Source organism: Stegodyphus dumicola, chromosome 3, assembly GCF_044657685.1.
Source record: "Stegodyphus dumicola isolate Sdum_Otavi_A_Nest chromosome 3, ASM4465768v1".
NCBI lineage: Eukaryota > Metazoa > Arthropoda > Arachnida > Araneae > Eresidae > Stegodyphus > Stegodyphus dumicola.
Window position 1 is genome coordinate 40066838 of NC_140770.1, and position 22138 is coordinate 40088975.

General features: G+C 32.1%; 1 protein-coding gene across 2 annotated transcripts in view; it reads left to right on the plus strand.

The window, feature by feature from the left end:
• The window catches only part of LOC118182465 (uncharacterized), a 458248-nt gene that overhangs the window by 397751 nt on the left and 38359 nt on the right, over positions 1–22138 (plus strand). The window contains exons 1-2 of one of the 2 annotated variants that reach the window (XM_035351810.2): positions 1367–1463; positions 9907–10409. In XM_035351810.2, the coding sequence (XP_035207701.1) occupies positions 9942–10409 (468 nt within the window). In that variant the 5' untranslated portion in view covers positions 1367–1463; positions 9907–9941. Of the gene's footprint in view, positions 1–1366; positions 1464–9906; positions 10410–22138 lie in introns of those variants that run through there. The other variant, XM_085812781.1, reaches the window with a different exon arrangement.

The window sequence follows — 22138 nt, forward strand, 5'->3', positions numbered from 1 at the left end:
GCTTTGAGGAGATTGACAGGTGCTAAAGTCCACTGCTGTAAATCGTCATTTCCCGGGAAGTTTTCGAGCGAATTAATGTGCTGCATGAAGAACGATATGGTTGCTTAAAGAATGTACAGAGAAGGATTCCCGAGTACACTGCTGCTAAATTGCTAATCATCGGAACATACTCTTATTAATGGAACTTTGGGAGCATAGATCACCCACACTAGATCGGATGGGGAGGACAAGTTCCTTGAACAACACGATTACTATATTTGGTATGCATAGATTTCTTCTTGCAGGAGCACATTAAAAGCATGATTATGAGTCTTATTCATTCCGATGATATCCAGTGGACAGCAGCAGTGGATCTAGTAGCAGCTTCTGCGTGAAATACCTGAGATCATTGCTAATGTCCGTCAGTAAGTACGCGGACACGGGGAATCTTGTAGACATTCTTTTTGTCCTCGACAATCTATTAGACATCAGTGTATTACATCCAATCAATGGAATTTAAAAAAAAATACAGTTTAGTGCAATGCCCACAGGAACTTATGTAAAGTGAGGAATATTGAAAAAAGGACCTGGACAAGGAGGGAATGTGCATGAGAGACATTTCTATTACAGTATTACGATATAAGTTGAACATAAAAATATAATAAGGTCAGGATGTAGATGAAAGTATAGATGAAAAAAGAAATCGACCACTGGCTAATTGAAGTGTGCGTGTCTTCAATTACACCATTTAGATAGTCTCAGAGAAGTCATGGCTTTGAGAAGGAATTTTTATAGAAACTGTCTCGCATTAGGTCTTCCGACCGATGGAAAACAAACGTGGTAGCAGAATAAGAAAATTTCGTAACACTAACCTGTGACTTCTGATAAGGCCTCAGTTATGCAAATAAATTAGTAAAAATAACAATTATTTATCAAAATTGCCGGAACTATTAAAATTTTCATTGTTGTGAACGAAGTTCGAATATTCATGGTTTAATATATTGAAATTTATTAAATTTCGAATGTCCTTTTTTAAACACCGTTACTGTATGAACACAATTAGTATTCTCATCATAAAATAAGTTCAAATTGATAAATTAGTTATAAATATTAATAAAAGCCCTAAAAATTTTTCGCACTAAAGGTCATATTTTTTACTTAAAAATCTGAGCGAAGTACGTTCATGTTGAAAAGGGGGCTTTATGCAATGCTCTTTTTCTTTCTTGCACGTATACGTTTAACTGTAATTAATCAGGATGCTGCTGTCACTGAAGTTATTTCTTTCCATCCTGTATGACTGCTTAACACCACGTGACGGCGCTTTAATGTAAAGTTGGTCTTGAAACTGTCGCGACGTTTAATTCCTTTTCTTTCTGCTCCGTTATGTACTAAGGCTATAATTTTTAATACTCCAGTTAACCTTAAAGTTTCATATCCTGTGTGTCCATGCAGTAAAGCAAATTAAGGAATAATTTATTAGACAGGTATTAAATTGTCACTTTTCTCAATTTTTAAGTATTTGTTTACAAAATACATTTCGGTTTTAAACTTTTTATTTTTAATTCAAGCAATTTTATGTTAATTTTTGTAAATTCCTTCATTTAATAACATTTGATAATTGCTCATCATCCAAAAGCTCACATTAAAAAAGGGGGGAATTCGAATAAAATGTTTTTGTACTTTCACAAAAACAAACTTAAATGTTTAGAGTTCCATGTTATATGTACTAAGCTAAATGTGATATGATATTATTAGATGACACTTAATCAAATCAAAGAGAATGTTAGGAAAGGAAAGGCCTTTCTGGAATTCCATTGTTAATTTGTTTTGTTTTCGAATATTATTGCAATCATTATCTCACTATTTTCTCTTTCTATTATTGCAAAACAAGATTTTAACTACTCTAAACTTTTCCAAAATTTTAGCTTTCAGTTCCCTTTTGGATGTCTTTTTAATCATACCAGAAAAGATATTAGCCAGAAGGTACATACATAATTTTCTATGGAGAAGCATTTAATGGCCGCCTGCTTTGGAAATATTCCTTTATGAAGAAATAATCTGGTGTTTACGTTGCATGTAAGAAACCTGGAAGCAAACTTTTGCAATTATCCTTTCGTATTTAACAAAATGTGCAGGTGTGAATTGCAATTACTATTCGTATTTCGTATTTTTTCTATTTATTACTTTAGTATTACTAGGAATCAACTTCGCAATGAAACTGACAGTCACTTTACTATGGATAAATTCTGCAAGTGAGTTCAATTAGCGGAATGTTAGCAAGTGATTTGGGTAGGAATAAAGCACTTTGCTGCAAAAGCTTAATAAAAAATGTTAGTATGGAAGCTCTGTTTCAAATGTTAAAAGATTATCGCCAAATTATCTTTGAAGTAACACCCATTGGAACACACGAGGAGTCTTATGTATTCCTGCCATACCACGAAGAATCTGTAAGATATTTCTTTTCATGACTGTCATAGATTGGCCGTGGCGTTCGTTTTTGATAGCTTGAACTGTCTGAAAATCATTACCAGTAAAATATTTCACTCAGAATGAATTCACGGATGAGGTTCAACGGATGAGAATTCTGGCAAATAACCGTTAGAGGCATGTTAAGTAGTAGCTATTCTGTGTTAAAGAAACCTAAGCGTTCTTTCCCAAATTTCCTTGGTTCAATTTCCAACACCGGATGAACAATGTTATAACATGAGTTACTTTTGTCCCAGATGGTGTCTCTTTACATATTTGTTTAAGAGATTTCTCTCACCTTACAGTATTCTGTATTCTGTTAAAGGAAGCATATCTGGTATGTGATTCTAAATCGTGCGACCTGGTCAGCCAGTGTGATAAAATATTCTGTCATTGTTTTACCTTCTCATTCTTGTGACGGGAGCAAACTTTTCATAACGCTTATAATGTAATGGAATAATTGCACTCGTTGTAAACCCAGAAAGCAATATCTCCAAGCTTACACCCTCGAATTGTAGTCTGGAGAAGAAGACTACTCTGTACTATGGCCCTTCTTATAAGAAGGGTAATTAATGAGAAGGAATACGCCTTAGAAATAGTAACTTCCTAATTAAAGTTCTTGCAACAATGCTAAATTACGCGTAATCAACAACTTAAACATATAAAAAATCCCATCATCAGAATGTATTATAGAAAGGCCTATCCATTACGAATAAAAGGCTGTTTTTTAGGAGAAAAACATACAAAATGTTTTTGAAGAGTAGACTGCTAACTACTACTTATCTCCTTTGATATGAAAAAGGCGTACAAACTATACGATACATGTCCAAGATCGCTATTGTTTTAGTTTATTTGAAAGGTTAACGATTTTCTTTCAGAACATATTGAAAAGAGAAAACTTTTTATTGTGTGGTTGTATGATTTTTCTAGAATATGATGATGTAGTATAAAGACGCTTTGTGATCATTAAGCATTTCTACTACGATCCTCTCTTCCTCCCAATTCAATTTCAAGTAAACTTCCTCTATTGTTTTTAAAGCACTGTAGCGGACCATATACAGGTAAATGGCGATACGCGGATAAGCTGAAGTTGTTGGACAAAATGAATTCAAATACTGAAACTACATGCACTTCTAACATAAGAAATATCTTCACCTATATTTAGAACACTTTCTTTCAGGCTGTCTGAAACTTACTAGAAGCTAGAGCGAAATTACTTGAATTTCTACGTTATTGTTAGGGCTCTGTAAATTTAAGAGTAATTTTATATCGTGAATCATAAACTGTTAAAAAAATCAAATATCGTGAATATACAAGATACGAAAAGCATGTAAAACACACAAGAGATATTCTAATAACTTTGATGTACCAATTCAAATTTCATAAATGTATTAGACAGTGTTATTTTATTAAAAAGTTATTAATTAATTTATAGTGAAAATATTAATTTCTAAAAAATTAATATTAATACATTTGTAATAATTTATTGATAACATTTATACTAATTTATTGTTATTAATGATGTTATCGTTAAACATTGTGTTGTTGTTGCTGTGACTTATCTCACTTGTCTGACAGTAGCATCAGAATAAGTCCATGAAATTAAACAAGATTGATATTATTATCAGGTATTTTGTTATTATAATTTATTGTTATAATTGTTTATTAATTATAACTCTAAACTACTCTTTTAAGGGAACCATCTCTAAAAAATTCATTTCATTAACAACACTCAGACATAGTAAATATAATAATAAAAAAGATTAAATTGGAAAACTGTGGAGCTTATATTCTAAACCCTAATTCGAAGTTGCTTTTTACTTAAACTAAAAATTCGAAAAAAAAGTGAAGATCCTTAAAATTTTCAAATAATATATTTATTTGGTTGTTTACAATTTTTTTACAGTTTATACTTAAAGAATTTAAACTGCTTTAAGAAGCTCCTTCGTTTTTTAAACTTCATTTCTTTCCTTCTAACTATCTTCATTTATTTATTTTTGTTTGTTTCTGTTTCCTTTTTTTCAGGACTCAGTTCCATCTTCGTCAAAACAGTGAAATCAATCTTGGTCAAAACATGCCAAACCATTATTCTGAGTAATGTGTTTTCAAACCAAAATATTATTTAAAAAGATTTTAAGATAAAAGAAAAGCAAAAGATACTTCTTGACACGTAAGTGAAAGTATTTCCAACACATAAGCATAAAAATACTTAAGGGAGAAAAACCTATTAGAAATCCAATATCCATTTATTCGGTTGAAAGAACGGGGTAAAAATAACGTCATCATAGTAGATGTTAGTATTTTCAGTGGTTTTCGAATAAAAATATTACGCAAATTTTAAATATTTTCGCAGCTCTTCATTCAGCACTTTTTTAGCATTAGCAAAGAGAAATTCATTTCTCGAGAGATGCTACGATTATTTAAAATTCGTTTGTGAAGTTATTCAAAGCAACAGCTTCAAATGAGATTCAGAAATTTTACTATTAAATGTGGTTTGGACTGCATATCTTCTTTTAAACAAGTGCGAATATAAATATTTAATATTTGAAGTATATCAGTCTATCTCCGAATTTCCATCTTAAAAGGGGAAAATTTTCTAAAAATATGTTTTCAGAACATAAACAACTGAACAAAATAAAATTTACAATGACACTTTTTTGTAGACTTGCAGGTTTTTCTGAATATGAACATTCGGACGCGACATAGAACTTTTTTTCTCTCTGTTTTTCAACTATTTGTCTTTAAACTCTTGATTTATGTCAAGATTACACATATTCCTGCCGAAATCTACTGTTTGACCTGCTTTATTTATTATCTCAAACATAAAGATTAGTTTCTGCATATTTTTACAACCTTCCTCTACCTGTTTGACATGTTAAAAATTGTGCAAATTCAATCCCAAATGCGCATAGATATTGTAGTCATTTAAAAGTGAAATGAACTCATTTTCGTCATTTTAAAATGCGTGTGAAAACTAATAATGTATTTTACGTTCTGAAGAGGTGTAGCAAAATAATCAAAATTACATAAAACATTACAAAATCGAAAAAAAAAAAGATTACGCGTTCAATTAATAGCTCTGATTAAAATGCAACCATTACATAATAGGCTTAGTTTTTGTTTCCCTTTTTTTATCTGTTGAATTACATAAATACATCTTAAAATGGCGAAGTTGCGCTTTCATCAAATATTTGTCAATTTTAGTTTGAAATTATAATTTTAATTTTTGCTTTCCAGAAATGAATATGCATTTTATCTCACATCTTTAACTGATGGTATTGTAGCTTCTTCATATATAAACCGAGTGATTAAACAGTAGCACTCTTGGCAATGACAGAAAAGAATATTTTGTCTTTCCAGACGCCATGAACATTTTGGGTTTCAAATTATCTCCAAGCAAGATTGCGTTTTGCTTATTTTTAAAGCAGAGAAAATTTTGATTTCATATGGCTGCAGCAATGCTTGCCTATTTTGTTGTTTTGAAACACCACACTAGAATTTGCTCAGAATTCTACTTTTGTAACATATCTATGTATATTTGGAATCAACGTATAAACCAAAATGACAATTTTTTGAATTCTTTTAACAGTCCGATGAAACATACTTTTTTAGTCATTCGGTCAAAAATCAGAATATTGTTATTTTCATATATTTGAAGAAACATAAAACTGTGAATTTATTTTGCCTTAAAATAGAATAAATTACCACAGTTAGATTAATTCAACTTTCAACCACCGAATTAAAAATGGAGGAATGTATGAGTTATTCATATCACAATATTTTAATTCTTTCATCTTTTTTTCTGGATTTTTTATATCAGAATGCGAGTTTGTGCGCATAGTCCACAAACGATTGCTAACAATTACTGGATTATGAAGGATTGATGTCTTGAAATTTATGCAGATTAGATTGGCACAAATAAATAATCTGAATTTTAATATGTAGTTCTCTCTGGACATATAAGCTATGTTTATAAGTAAATAGTCCCAGTAAGATGTTCATGTCAAATAAGAATTACATTTGAAACGTAAAGATGCTTTACAGAGTTCTGAATTATCGAAACTCTGCTGTATATATTAACAACTGAAGACTGTGTAAAATAAGTGGGCTGTTCTGTTAAACAAAGCTATGAAGAATGAGCTTTTCATTGCATACAGATATTAGAATATGTAATTTTATACCGTTCGTTTCTGTTAACTAACGAGTTAGATTTCTGATGAAATCTAAGGTGACACAACATTAGTTCTCAAATCAATGCTGTAGTCTGTCAAGACTTCACAGAGACATGTTGCTTAAAAAAGTATAAGGAACATTTTTTACCATTTTTCTTGTAAATCGTACTGCGAAAGAAAATGTCGAGCATGGCTTTTTGAAAGATAAATGGAGAATCGATTCTTGTAGTCAACGAATAATGAAAAAAAAATTGAAACTTCTGATATCAGTCACGTCAATCTTCTAAGCGGGCCGATTAAAATCAAAAATTGGGATAGGACTATCATTTTCAAATTTATCTGTCGAATGCAAGGCCAAGATCAGACATTTCTGAATTACTTCGCTTAGTGCAGTTTGCTGTAATTACTCGGAGTTCTAATTCTGTTTTGAAAATTTTAGTGATTCGACTTAATTTATTATACGATCGATTTGAACTGCGCTCTATTCTAACATTACTATTAAAACATTTTCTGAAAAGTTCTTAATTGAAACTGTTCCAAGAATGTATTAAAAAGGTGCATAGATTTTAAAATAAAATACGAGTTATAAGTTAGATGACTGGTTAAAAAAACACCACTATTGATTTCACATTTCTTTAGAGTATGTTTAATCTGCTTCTGAAAGTTCACCTTACTGGACGATCGTATATAGAATGTTGTAGAATTAATTCCTTCAGTCTTTGAAAGACAAAACAATTTTATTTAAATTCCCAGAATAAGTTTTAACGCTTTTAAATTTCGATCTTTGATAATAAAAATTAAGAAGTTTAAACGTGCATACTTTAATACACCAATTTAAAAAATTGTCCGTGAACTAAAATTCGCTATTAAAGGCCCAAGAAGTTACAGAATGATTTAAGTGGTCATACCTCCCTTAAAAGGCTAAAACGTCGAGTAAATTGGACCATTTCAAACTACTGTATCTCATAATATATAAACAGGAAACAAATAAATTTTTTACAGAAGACGTGACTAAGCTTATAAAATACAAAAAAAAAATTATTTAATAATGCTGAAATCTATATGGCACTTTACGTAATCTGAAAATGTAATATCAGCTTGCGCGCAAGATTACTCCTAAATTATATGCTTTTTCAAAATATTTTCATCTGTAATATATTTATTATAGTCTTATTATAATTTTGAACCTTTAAAATTTTAAATATATATAAATTTTACATTTTTTAAAAACAGTGGTTTTATGTTACTGAAAATAGCATACCTTTTATTACTTTGAGAACCCAGAAAAATAACAAAATATAAATGGAAATTGAAACTTTTAGGTTCAGGTTATAGCAAGTTACATATTGTATCTGTGATACAACTTTCATTAGAATATATTGAATCTTTCAATTGTTATGATGCGCGCAATAATGAAAAATCATGTTTTGAGAAAAATGACTTTAAAGTTTTTTGCACCACATATTACCCAATAACTATTACTATTGCACCTTAATTTTATATAAAATGAAAAACTTATCACCTGATATTGTTTTCTTTACTTATTTTGTATTTGATAGAAATTTCAACTGTTTACACAACATTCACACAAACACGGCAATTCATGTCGTGATGTGAAATTACACCGAATAGCAAAAATGCACAAAATATATCAATACAGATTCATCATATAATAATTATACACCCACTATTAGCATTAAAATGCTTCTGAAAGGTATGTTACTCCTTCAGCTTTATGAGTCTTTTTAATTTCATGCAGTTTTGCATGACGCTTGGCGCGACGAGCATCAATCATACGAGCTATTACTCGTTTCTTCGAAGAAGTTACACGTTTATAGTCACTCCTGAATTGTGCAGTAATGCAATTAATTCCAGGGTATATATTCAGGTATCTCAGAGTAGATAATCTACCCTTTCTTTCATCATTAAAAAGAGTAACTGCTTCATGAACTGCCAATCATTTATGAGGACTACTGCAAAGCTACCGATGCTCTGCAAAGTACCGCGTAAAATTTAATTGACATTAATTAAATTGAGACAATTATAAAAACGCGTATACGCAAAATCGCCCATCGTAAGTAAGAGTTTTCTGTGTCCCCTAAATTTCATTTAAATATTCTGTTGCGTCTAAAGTGGTCTAATTCTGACAAGGAAGTACTTGCTTAATCTAAATGTGTTTTAGCTTAATTTCATACATATTAAAGTTTCAATAAGTTACAGTAACGCTATTTTGTGTACCTGAAAATAAATTGGCTTTGCTTCGGGTACATCAAAATTCCGATGAAGTCCTTTAACGATCTTGGCCCACCAACGGCCGAGTGGTAAAGTCGCTGAACACTGGTAGTTCGGTCCAAGGTTCGAATTCCGCGAACGAGCTGGCTGCATGGGTGGTTTCGTGGTTTTCCCCACGTATAATGTGTATATGAGCCAGGTTTCCTTAGAACGTCCTCCACGAAAGCCCCTTAGGCAGATAGCCCTCGAGGCTTTGCCGTAATTAAATAACCTAACCTAACCTTTAACGACCAAAAAGTAAAACCACTGAATATTAGTAGTTCGACTGTCAGATTCAGGCTGGCGGTCTGGTTGCAATGGGAGTTTTTATGATTTTCCTTGTGTATATCGTGAATGCGAGCCTATACTTCTACAAAGTCTTATAAAAAGGCTTCTCTCGCATGATTTAACTTTGCTCTAGGAAGCAAATATATTTTCAAAACACATTTAGCTTTTCATATATCCTTTATTACACAAGTGACTGCATGCTGTTACAAGTACTATGAATAGAAGTAGGTATTGTTATAGTCATATTTTAATATCAAAATTTTCTCTCATTGAACTTTGAAATAAAGTCCAAATCTTCTTGTAATGCATGTTATCATTTTGAATTTTGTTTAAATGTATATTAAAAATTTTTGTTCCATAGCAACTTCTTAGTACTCTGCAGTCTTCTCAGCATCAAAATGTGGCATTATAGTGTCTTATTGTTGGTTAAAATGAAAAATCTTAGTATTAATTAAAGTATTATTTCCTGTGGTAAAAAGTCATCTGTAGAATATGTCTTGCCTGTATTTTCTATGTGTTCATTAAATAGTTCACGACAAAAATTTTATGAATAATAATAGTATCTTAGAGTTTTGACTTAATAATAATGCGAAACCATATGTAATTGGCGCTTAAGTAATCAAGGTTCTACGCTATTGAACTGAAGTTAATTGTGGAATTGATACAAAATTTAATGGCTTGCTATACTACTTGAGAATCAAAATGTATAATTATATTCTTTTTTCTCCAGATCACTCAAATGATGACCTACATGTTTACGCTATAATGCTTGGAGTCTTCATCATAATCACAGCTCTCAGTGTGTGCGAAGCTGGTCGATTTGGTTGTCCAACACGGCTTCAGATAAAGCCTTGCCTTTGCCAAGAAAAATCACGCGGCTTGGACATCTCTTGTGAAAATGCGAAAATTGAACAGCTACGAGAAGCTTTTGCAACTGTTGCTCAGACGAAGCAAGCTGTCTGGTACTTGAAACTACGGAACAATCGCCTTGGCAACTTACCGTCCCACCTTCTGACAGGCCTAGATGTTAGGCATTTTATAGCTCTACATTGCAATCTCTCTTCTGTAGATGAATTTGCTTTCAGTGACATTGCAGAAAAGTTGGAAACCTTGGACTTCACTCAAAATGGATTCGAAAAAGTTCCTAGCCAAGCCATGGAGAATCTTTCAGCGCTAGTATCCCTTAATCTGAATCATAATAAACTTGAAATTCTACATGCAGAAGCGTTTAAGGTAACTAAAACATATTTCTTCGGGCTTTTAACATTTTTGAAAAATGATTTCATTGTATGAAATGTCATTATATTAAAATGTATCATTATCTAAATTTGAGTTAATTAGTGTAAAATTTGTCTTACTCTGCTTGAAATGTAAACCTCTCGGAATGATATTTTGAAAGATTATTCAAACCTCTTCATTCAAATGCCTCATTACATGATTTTTATCCATAGCACCGATTCTTAAACTATGATCTGTTGACCCATAGATATTTAGGAGTTAGAAATCATGGATCTATGAGTAATTTTTAAACTAAAATGGGACTTTCTATTTAACTTCATCGAAAAAAACATCACTGTTAAGAAATTTATAGAATTGAAACCTTTACATCATCAAAACTGGGTAAACTTTCGGAACTATAATGGGATGGTTGTGTGAAATTTGCTTTCAAGCAAAATAAGTTTTGCCGATTTCGAGTTGTGAGGGAGTAAACAAAATTTGGAGAAAAAAATTCTTACAAGCAATTGTTACTTTCCTGCGTAATATTGTTAAGAATTTAGTATTAATATTTATCAATTTTAATGAAGTTATAGGTAAATTGCAGAATATCTTAATTAAACATGAAAGGCCTCGTAATGCACCAGAAAAATAGGGTTATAGACGTAACACCATTTAACATTGATTGAGCAAGATAATGTCAATCTATTGATGTTTTCGGCAACTAATTTTATCCCCAAATTTGTCAAAAAATCACCAGGTTTGGCGACATTTTGGTCCTATCCCTGTGTAACTGTAACTAGTCCGACTCCTATGTAAGTGCGTATGCCTTCCAGCAATTTCGAGAAATCAAAGGTACTGCAAATTTCTCAGTAGGGAAACTATATAAGACGGGAAATAGCATCAGTTAGTTTTATGTTATGTTTTTATGTTAGTTTTATGTTTTTATTGACAGATCACCGTGCGAGCTTTCGCTTTGCATTGCTTTGTAATTAACCTTTTAAGTAGTTTGAAGTAGTAACTACTGATTTAACTCTGTCATTCTGAGAAGAGCTGTACTTTTCTGTAAAAATTTCCAGAACCATACTTTTTTTTTTTTTTTTTTTTTTTTTTTTTGTATTTATTAATTTATTTATATTACAGAGTTTGACGTTTCAATATCAAACTTCAAATAGGCGTAAAGCAAATTATCGCTCTTTCTGGAGAGAACTACAGAGTTTCGAGAAAGTTTAATAAATCATTTCATTAAATTAGAAAGCTAACGAAAAATGCACATGTCGTGTTAAGCAGGATCAGCCAACCGCTTGTGGTAATGTAATTTAAGGTTACAGTCAAATTCAAGATTTAAAACTAGGCTTATTAGTCAAAGACTACAAAATTTGTTTAACTCGAAGTTGGCTCAAAACATTTAAATTAAACTCAGCTTATTAGTCAAAGATTACAAAATTGGTTTAACTCGAAGTTGGCTGAAAACATTTAAATTAAACTCAGCTTATTAGTCAAAGACTACAAATTTTGTTTAACTCGAAGTTGGCTCAAAACCTTTCGCACCAATGTAAGAAAATGTCGGTAACTGTGATGCAAAGCCGAATAAGACAATCTTATCTAAATTAGCAAAACCTAGTCAATTGGCCTTGAGGAGCAGTAGCACACTTTGTCTTAATCCGAAAAACCTCGGCTTAAATACTCTCGATCCTGATTTGCATTCTGGTAAGGAAACAAGAAGAGAAGTGACAATAGAAATCTAAATCACAAGATAGCTGATTATTCAAAATGATAGTAACCTTAAAATTTTACATTTATTTTTGAAAATAAATTTCACTAAGCATTCATCAGTTCTGTGCGCATTCAATCCATTGTGAACTCGCATGCACGTAAGATCGTGTTTGTACGAAAATTCCTATTCTAACATTGTATTTCCAGACAAGAAAATGTATCGAAGTTAATTGGATATCGAACCATATTTATACTTACGCGCTTTAAATACTGCGTCAGATGTTGCTTATCTAATTGCAAAAGAACTATAGTGGCATCGAGATACGAGTTTAATTCATTCCAGCATTGAGTTCGTATAGCAAATTTCTCGTATCTAGAAACAAACTTCTCCATTGAAAATAATGGAAATCCAGTAAATCCGTTCCGCACCCCCAAATAACACTGGCAAATAATATAACCGTAGTTTAACTTTATGATATCCTCCGACACCGACCACCTTTTAAGTTCTTCTCGTTAATCCACACCAACAACAGCTTCTCAGCATCTTCCAGGAGTTTTGGACGGTGCTTGGAAGTAACGATGACTCCTTTGGCTACATCAAGTTTCTTAATAATTTTTTCCTGCTTCTTCAGAATAGTGCAAATCGTCGATGTCGAAAGGTCGTAAGTCTTCGTCACTCTTACATCACGCTTGTATATCTATGATTTCTTTCTTAATTTCAACGGCCATGGCTTCCTTCTTTTTTTTGCAGCACTATCTGAGGGAACAATCTTCTTGGGATGCATCGTGAAATAATTATTTTGACGTTAAATTTAATAAACAATTAACTCGCGCAAGCACAAACACGTAGATCAAAGAATACGGAGTGATCTGACGAGGGGTATTCCTCCAGTCGGAAATGGCGCCGCGCATACCAACAGCCTGGCTCGTTGCTCGTTACTCGAGTCAAATTTTCGCTCATACTTTACTCGTATCCTCGAATTTCTCGTATATAGAGGTGCTCGTATCTCGAGCAATGGAACTATTATTTTATCACAGAGTCGCTTGGTCAGGAATTTTTATTAAGGTTTGTAAATTAAAGTTGAGATTTTAGTAATTCGTGCAGAGAAATATAAGTAATTTGATTATATAAAAATATGGTCTTATACTACAAAGAAGTGTGCTTTTAATGGTTAAAAGCGGGATGTTAGCAGCTAATTTATGTGAAAATATGATTGTTGCAACTCTCAGGTCTACAACGTGCAGGTTACAAATTAAATAATCACAGCAGGGATTATTAATATAAAGATTTAATATGGATATGTTACACAAGCTGAAAACGTTACATTACTCTATTAAGTGCATACATAACTGATTGAAAAGGGAATTTCCCCGCTTAGTTCGCAGTTAAAGAAAAAATAAGAATAATAAAAAATAGTTCAATCAGATGCGGCGCTCCTTCTGTTGACCTTCGCCGAGCCGTTATGTAATCGTCTGTCTGCAGCCGCCGTCTCCAACAATGATCTCATATTATACTAAGAAGCGTTTTGTTAATAGTCAGAGTTACGGGAAAATGCACATAGTGTGAAAAAAGTCTTGAGAAAAATTTCCATTTATATCTTCTCTAACATAGCTTTGAACTAAGTCTGCTATTTGGATTCGGCAGTAACTCTATCATAATAGTAATTTTAATCTCCAATTTTTAAGGTATTGGATGGTATTTAAACTAAGGCAAAGAAGGAACCTTAGATTGACTCAAATTTTATATATAGTTATATCGATTCTCAAGTCGACTAAAATAGGTCTGTCGTTTTCAAGAGCAAGTAATTTGGCCAAGCCGTTTGGTCCCCCTGAAGCTCTGACCTGCATCACTTATCTGTAACCGTTGGGAAGAAGACCTCAGCAGATTGCTTTTGTTAGGATTTTGAAGAAACTTTCAAACAACTTTCATCAGCGTCACCTACTCTAATATTGCTTCCGCAACCCTCAGGAAGGAATCTCCCAATTTACAAAAGAAAACTTGTAAGTAAGTAGAAGACTTGTAAGTAAGCCTCTTAAGAGGGCTTTAAAGTTCGTGAGTTTACATTCAACTAATTAGTGGTTTTGTTTGTTGTGTTTCTTTTGTTGAAAGATTATTATTTTTTTTTCTTTCTAGTTTCTCTCTTTCATTATAGGCTGTAGGCTGAATATAAGTGCTATAAGTTAGTTTGACAGACAGTAGGATTTATTTTGCATTTCTTTTATTTGTTTACTTCTCCTTAGCTTTTTAGCTAAAGCAATACCATGTTAGATCCTTCAGCAGATAAAGCCTGTATAACCTTTCAACAGCAAAGACCTCTTGAGTTGTTTATAATGAGCTACTAATGCTCTTGAATTCTAATGCCTTTTAACTTTGTGGGATCTAGTTCATTTCGCTAACATAATATGTAACTGGATCTACCTAAGTGTTAATCCTTGCGACTTCTCGCAAAGGCTTGAAGATGAAGACTACCAGGTAAAGGGTGTAAAACACTCTTTATTTGAACACAGTATAGTTTACGGACGGCACGGACTTATGTGCTTACAGACACTGACCACTTGCGCTGATAACGTAAAAGATACGTAATAGAAATAGCACAAGACTAAACAATTCAATTTAATCTAACAGGTTGACTCAGAACTTACACAGGCAAGATTACACAGGTTAACAGCAGTGGAACCTACACAGGTTAACAGCTGGAAGGATAGCAACGTGAGCTCACAAACGCTCTGGCTATTCGCTACATCAGTTTAAATATAGCTAGTTTACATTCTGACGAGGAAACGAGAGGGTAATAAGAGAAAATAGAAAAGGATAACAAATTAAAATAACTACTAGTAAAAATATGTTGACAAAATTTCTCGAATTAATTAACTATAAACTCTGCAAATTATATTAATACCAAATTAAAATAACTACTAGTAAAACAATTGACAAAATTCTTCGAGTTAATTAACTATAAACTCTTCAAATTATATTAATGTCTTTAACTATTCGTTAGTGGATTGCAAACTATAACTTTATCCTATAATATGACTCACTGATGGGTCACTTCCTTCTTGCATCACGAGTCGGTCTGGGCCTTCTACTCTTTTAACTTCAATCTTCCATGTAATTTCTATTCTGATTTTAAGAATGTAAGTGAAGAATTTCAGTAAAATGTATACTATGACTGGAAGCTTAAAGACATTACCCTCTAATTGCTAACTGGTTTGAAAATATTTGGAAAACAGTAAAACTAATTTGAAAGAAACAATAGACCCCAGATTTTTCTCTTATTGTTAATTTTAGAAGGTCAGTAAAATATGTCGAAAGGTAAACTTACCCTTTTGTCTTCTTCGTGGTGGGCGGCTTGATTGAACCACTCCAAAAATCCGGCCTAAAAATGGGAAGTAATCCAGTTTAAAATGCACTAATCCAGTCGAAAAATGGGAGGCTTCATTTCACAACACAGACTTTCTGTATTAGTAGTTACAAAAGAACTTAAATGATAGAAACATGTAAAATTACAAACACGTAATACGTAAGCAGCATTCATGGCTATTTCTCTTCATGTAAGCAGCAATCATTGGCTGCTTCTCCTTCGTTCTCACTGCTGACTCTAAATTTCTCTGGTTTTATTTTAGTAGTTCTCAGTTCATTTCGATTCATCAGGTTCCCTTAGTTCACTTCAGTTTGGGCTCAGAAGCGGCAGTTAAAAGTATTTTTTCTCTACATTGAGAAGATTTATATTTATAAGTTGTGAGAAATAAAATATTTGTAAAATTATTTGTTTCCAGCATATAATTCTCTGTATCGTCAGCTAAACATAATTCCCACTATAATTCAAAAGGGTTTATATGCTTCTGCCAATACAATATTTTGGCAACATAAAAACAAGTTAGTTATAAAATATAATTGGAACCCATTTTTGCTTATTGACACAGGGACAGGGACAGGGAAAAGTGGACGGAGCACCAGAACTTCGTCAGTGACTTTTACAGGTGTTGCTCCGCCGCACTACTGTACCCCGCTGGGCTTTTAGTTGGCCCGCATCGGATGCTAGCCTACCAAGACATTTACATAGTAATTTTACATTAATATTAGACTTACGTATTGAATATACAATTACAAAGACATAGTATACAATTATTGCAAAGAAATTAACCTATCAACAAAAGTTGGATTATGGCAGATTGAAATAACATAATTACTTCGAACATACATACAAACTTTCATTGTACATTGTACTTCATACAAACAATATATTTACATTAGTATATCTAGTTACATCGAATTAAAATAAACATCGTTTTAAGGAACTAATTGAAGATTTTTTTTTTTTTTTTTTTTTTTTTTTTTTTTTTTTTTGTGTGCATTTTATCATACTTAGTTGAATTACTAAGGCGAATTCTCTTATTAATACATTTCCTTTCATTTTTTTTAACTTGTTACACACAAATGCATCAGCACTGAAGTCTTACATTATTATTTTTGTAAATTAATGTATCATAAATACAGAAAATATACATTAGAAAATCACATAATACTTACATTTACACTAATATATCTAATAGAGTCGTATATTATTTATATTATTTTTAATTAAAGATTTAATTATTACATTAATACAGTCCAAATTCTTAATGTAACTATTTTATAAAAACTATTTATACCATATTTAGCCTGTTTCAGACACTTGCAATATTTCTGAAATCTTGCATTATTTTTGCAAGTTGTAGAATAAGAGGTATTTATACAGATGTGATAGCATCTTGACATATGTCTTCTCTTTTATATTCAAAAAGTTTCTTCATAATCAAGGAAACCTTTTGTTGTAATTGAGGTATCGTTAGCATGCATTTAATATACTCAGGCGTAATTTGTGACCTTCCTTTGCAGTGTAGCTCTTTTGTGAGCTGGCACTTGAAAACATAGTGTTCTGGGTCTCCCTTTTCCCCACATACGCACTTGTCTGAATCGCTCAAATTTTGCTTATTGACACATTAAGATTGTAGAGGGGAATTCATGCAGACGATTTTACAGACGTAAAGTCTGAAAAAGAAGAATAATAAAGATTTGAATGATAGTAATCCCGAATCCGATTTGCCGATAGTAATCCCGAATCAATTTGCATGGGTGAGAAAAAGTTTGCCTTGACCAAACAATTTTTTTTTTTAATTTCCATTAAAGAATTCTTGGCGAATTTTTTTATTTATGAAGAGTAATTCACATGTATTTATTCTTTGAAATGGAAACGAATAAACTATATAAGGGAGAAATAGATTCTACTTATGAAAAACGTACGTATCATGTTAGTCTGAGAAATTCTCGATTAGGTAACAGATTTTTTATTGCTACTTTGGATTATTCAATCTTTGTCAAACGTTAGATGACAAAGAACTCTAATTTAGCATCCCCTTATAGATAGATTTTATACCTTGAGGATTACTATCTATTTCCTAAAATAAAGATTTTTATTTAAGAACACACTTTCAACAATAATATAAAAATTCACAAATTATGAAACTTTAATAAAAATTGGCTTTTAGCACAGCTTGTTGTTATTTTATTCAATCGTTTCACATGACTACTCTGAGACTTTTATACGACTTGTTTTGGACGTTTACGTAAGTAAATCAAGTTAAGAAACTTGCTAAAACATATTCGCTAAGATAATGTAATTCAACTTCCAGCAGCTTTATAAAGTTTGTACATTTTTAACAGTTCTAGCATGTTTTATTCTTCTGCAAAGAACAAAACTATTTTGCACAAGTTCTTCGAATGTATCTTAGTGAAACAGGAGAAACACAAATACATAAGCAATAAAAAGTATGACCTGAAATCTTCCTGAGCGTGCAGTACTATAGACAAGATCGTGTTCCATTTAAACAGTTGTGTATACCACTACCGTTGCCGAACTTTGGTCTCTGACAATCCGAGTGTGACACATGAAGACATTCGAGATTCTCCTAAGATCAACACCTGTGGCATCTTAACAAATAAATGTTTTGCGCATTTTTGTTTGTTGAAACTAATATCAACTGCACTGCGTACTTGAACACGCTACATATTTTTTGTTACCTCAAATCAAGTAAAATGAACTGGTAGATGTTGAGTTGCAGATCTTCTTTCAACAAGATAGAACACTGCCCCACTTTGTGAATTATGTCCGAGGCGAGTTGAAATGCCAATATCCAGGATGGTGGATTCGCAGAAACTGATTCCATGACCTGAAAGAAGCTTTGATCATACTTTTTTAGATGTCTTCTGTGAGATTTGTGAAAAATGAAATGTTCAGAGAAAAACTGCTAATCTTAACCATTTCAGGAAGAGAATTACACAAGCAACTGCAAATGTCGACTAAGACGTGACGTCTTTGTCAGAATATGGACTGAAACTAAACATCACTATAAAGTACATTTATTTTTAATAGTGCAGACAATAAAATTTGTTTCGTGATTACTTTTAGTGATTTATTAAATAAAAGCCCTTTATTTAATCACTTGCCACTAATTTATTCATTTCACTTGCTACTACATACTACTTCATATAGTCTTCATGAAATACCATAATTCATTCTCAGAGATCTGGTATTGTACTTTATTTATTTCGTTCAACGAGCAAATGAATTCCTCTCAGTCACTTTATTAAGTATCATCCATATTTTAGTTGGCATGTTAGAACTAGAACCATTGAGATGTGATGTAACAGCTTAAGGGAAACATGTTTTAAAAATCACTATTCATTTAAAAATTAATGGAAGTATTAATATAACTTAGAATTTAAGAGATAGAACAGTTAGACCAATTATACACAAAAAGTAGCTCTTAAACCTTTGTAACACGGGGGAAGTGAATTTAACAAAAAAAAAATGTTATTGTTGTTGTAGTCTTGTCCATAATATATGGAACAATAGTTGTCACAGCCTATTCTAAAGAGAGATTGGACTTCTATTTTCCACCCACCCCCAATTTTGAGGGAGAGCCCCGGGGAAGGATCTGGGGGTCCCACCCCTCTCCACTTCCACCAATTTACACGAGAGGACTTTCGGCTCGCCGCATATTTAGAGTGCCACCATGCCACACTGACATCATGCATTTACAAACATCCATATCTTGTCCGGGATCCAGACCCGGGCCCTTTGGTACCGTAGTAGGCTCTCCTAACCACTATACCGTCTGGCGACCAAAAAAAACGTTGTTAAGCAAGAACTTCCGGCACTTCAGGAAACAATATTCTCCTGACTCAAGATACTTATAGTGGGCCAATTGAATACATAGAAAATTGAAAATTACACAAAGGTGGTAAGAGGTTTATAAATTTGCAAAAATTTAATGATATGATATTAAATTACGTATTTCTAAGGAAACTGTACAAGAAATAAAAGAATTAGACATTGTGCTTGCTTGAAAAAACGAGTTCCTTGTCATGTCTGCCAGAACTGCTTCATTCACTGTAGAACCTATATTAATCTAAGAATACATCTGGCTTGATTGTGAAATGCGTTATCTTTTTTTCCTTTGCTTACAAATACAATTGTTTGTTTAATCTACCTTTGTGAAGACGAAAGCTGGCTTATTAGAATGAGAAGATAGTCAAATTATTAACGCAATCAAGGATTAGATTGTATATCTCTTTATTCGAATTCCACAGAGACTTCTTCCAAACTTTTTTTGCTATCTGAACATTTGAAAGCGGAGCACTCGTTATTAGATGCACCCAGTTTTAGATACTTGCATTATTAACATTATTAGATTATTAAATTATTCTGTACGAAAATGCTCAGTTTATAAATTCAGAAATATCTTTTTTAATTAGAGCAATGGTGCAAATATTTCTATAAACTCCTTGAATTAGGTGTATTATAAATCTCAATTCTTAAACATTTCATTAAAGAAATATAAATTATTTAGAGCTAGTTATATTTCCTTTATTACGAAGATTCTTATTTTAATTTAAAAGATAAATTAGAGCTTTTTTATGGCATCGAACAGCAAGCTTTTAAAACTGGCATTTTGCCAGACCGTTGCATAATAAATGAAAGATTATATTCCTAAAAAACTGGCAATACTTTCCAGGCTACCTGGATATAACATGTTCTAATAGGGTAACCTGATATGAAATCTCAAAAAAAAGGGAAAATTATATAAAGCTATAGGCATTTTTAACATCAAAAATATTTTTAAATTGAAGTAATTAATAAGTTTTTTGCCTTAAAACTATAAAATGTGCTTTTCCTGTAATTTGTTTAAAACACTGATAATCGAAAAGAAACAAATAGTATCTTATCCTGCTCTAAAAAGCAATGTCTTTTGGGTATAGTGCTTTATCCTTTCAAACAACATTCTCTAAGGTCTTTTCGGAGGAGAGAGGCTGACTTTATCCTAAAGAAAAGCGCATTTAAAACTGCGCGGAAAAAAACACATTTCAAAGCACATAGAAACTTCTACTTAATGCAAATGTATTCCTGTTGGATGATCTTATCTTGGGCGAGAAAGTTGCACGAATCTCGTGGTTTACGATAAAAGTCCCAAAGATTAGATAGAAAGAACTCTGCTTATTTTTTGAAGAAATCTTTGAAAATCACCTTCAAAACCAGAGGCTGCTGAGTAGGGGAAGAGAAAATGCTATCAAGGTGGCGAATCTGCAGTTCTTTAGCTTCAGAATATCGGATATATTCCAGAACGTATCTATTCATTACTAGGAAGCCTAAAGTTAACATTATTTAATTATTTAAGTGTAAAAATATTTATTTTTCTTAGTGTGCTACATTAAACCCAAAGATATGATTGGTGTTTTACTTCCTAAGCCAATCCTTAGAAAGAAACCGGTGCACAACTAAAAATAACTAGACTAAAAGTAGGCTGAAATTCAGGCAAAGCTAATGTGAACATAATTAAATGGGAAGAAAACTAAAATACAAGCAATGCAGAAATTTGTACGCAAGATTTGATCCAACATGGCAAAGCTAGAAGCAAACTAAGCAAATGAAAACTACAAGACACTACTTTAAAGCTAGAAGCAAATGAAGAATAAAACTAAAGTACAAATCATCAAAAGCCATCCGCAGTTTACTTTGTATAATAATTCTGTTAACACAGAAAGCCATCCATTTAACAGTTTTTAAGATATGGCTACCAGAATGTATGAACTTTTAGTATGGATAGTTATCCTGATCTGAAGACATGAAACATTGTAAATGTTTGTTATAGAATGTATCTAGAGTCGTGGCCATCCGGATAATCATCTTAATGACACAGGGTATGTTAAAAATGCTATAAAACAACATTTATCTAATACCTTTTCAAAAATGCTCTTCATGTATACTGCAACTTAGCTGGGCTTCAGACAATGTTCGACATAAAGCCCGCGTCATTCAGTGTTTGCTACAGATGTTATGGTCTGCTATACCTTAAACAATATCTGACGAACATAATTACTGCTAAAATATTTATATAATAAATAAAAAACGCCTATATAATTTCATGTATTTCCGTTTAATAACTTTACTAGGCACTAAGAACTAGTTTAAATGAAACTTTGTAAATATTTATCGTATTCTCTATTGCCTTGTGTATTATTTAAACTACATAAGATACTCAAACATTTATATTTTCATATTCATTGTTGTTTGGGATCCAAAGGTTTACTGGTGCTTCACTGTCTATATTACTTTATATTATATATAAAAATGGAAAGGCTATAAGAGAATTAGGATGGGGTGAATGTGTCTTATTTAATCATTGAACGGCATCCAATTCATATCATTGTATAATCAAAGAAATGTATATGAGAAACCGAAGAACAGCGTGTTGGACCTCGAGAATCTGACTGTGTTTGAAATCAAATCCATTTGAAAATTAACCCAAGTATTTCTTTATTACCCAAGTATAAAAAATTATAAGGTTTATTTTAATTAACACGCTTTTGCTTATATTAAAATCTGCCCTATACTTCTATTGTTCCGTTCTTCTCCACCAGAATATGCAAATAAGAGAAGTTTTAAATAGGACTGAAAATTGTAAGTTTGAAAAATAGAGGTCTAGCAGTC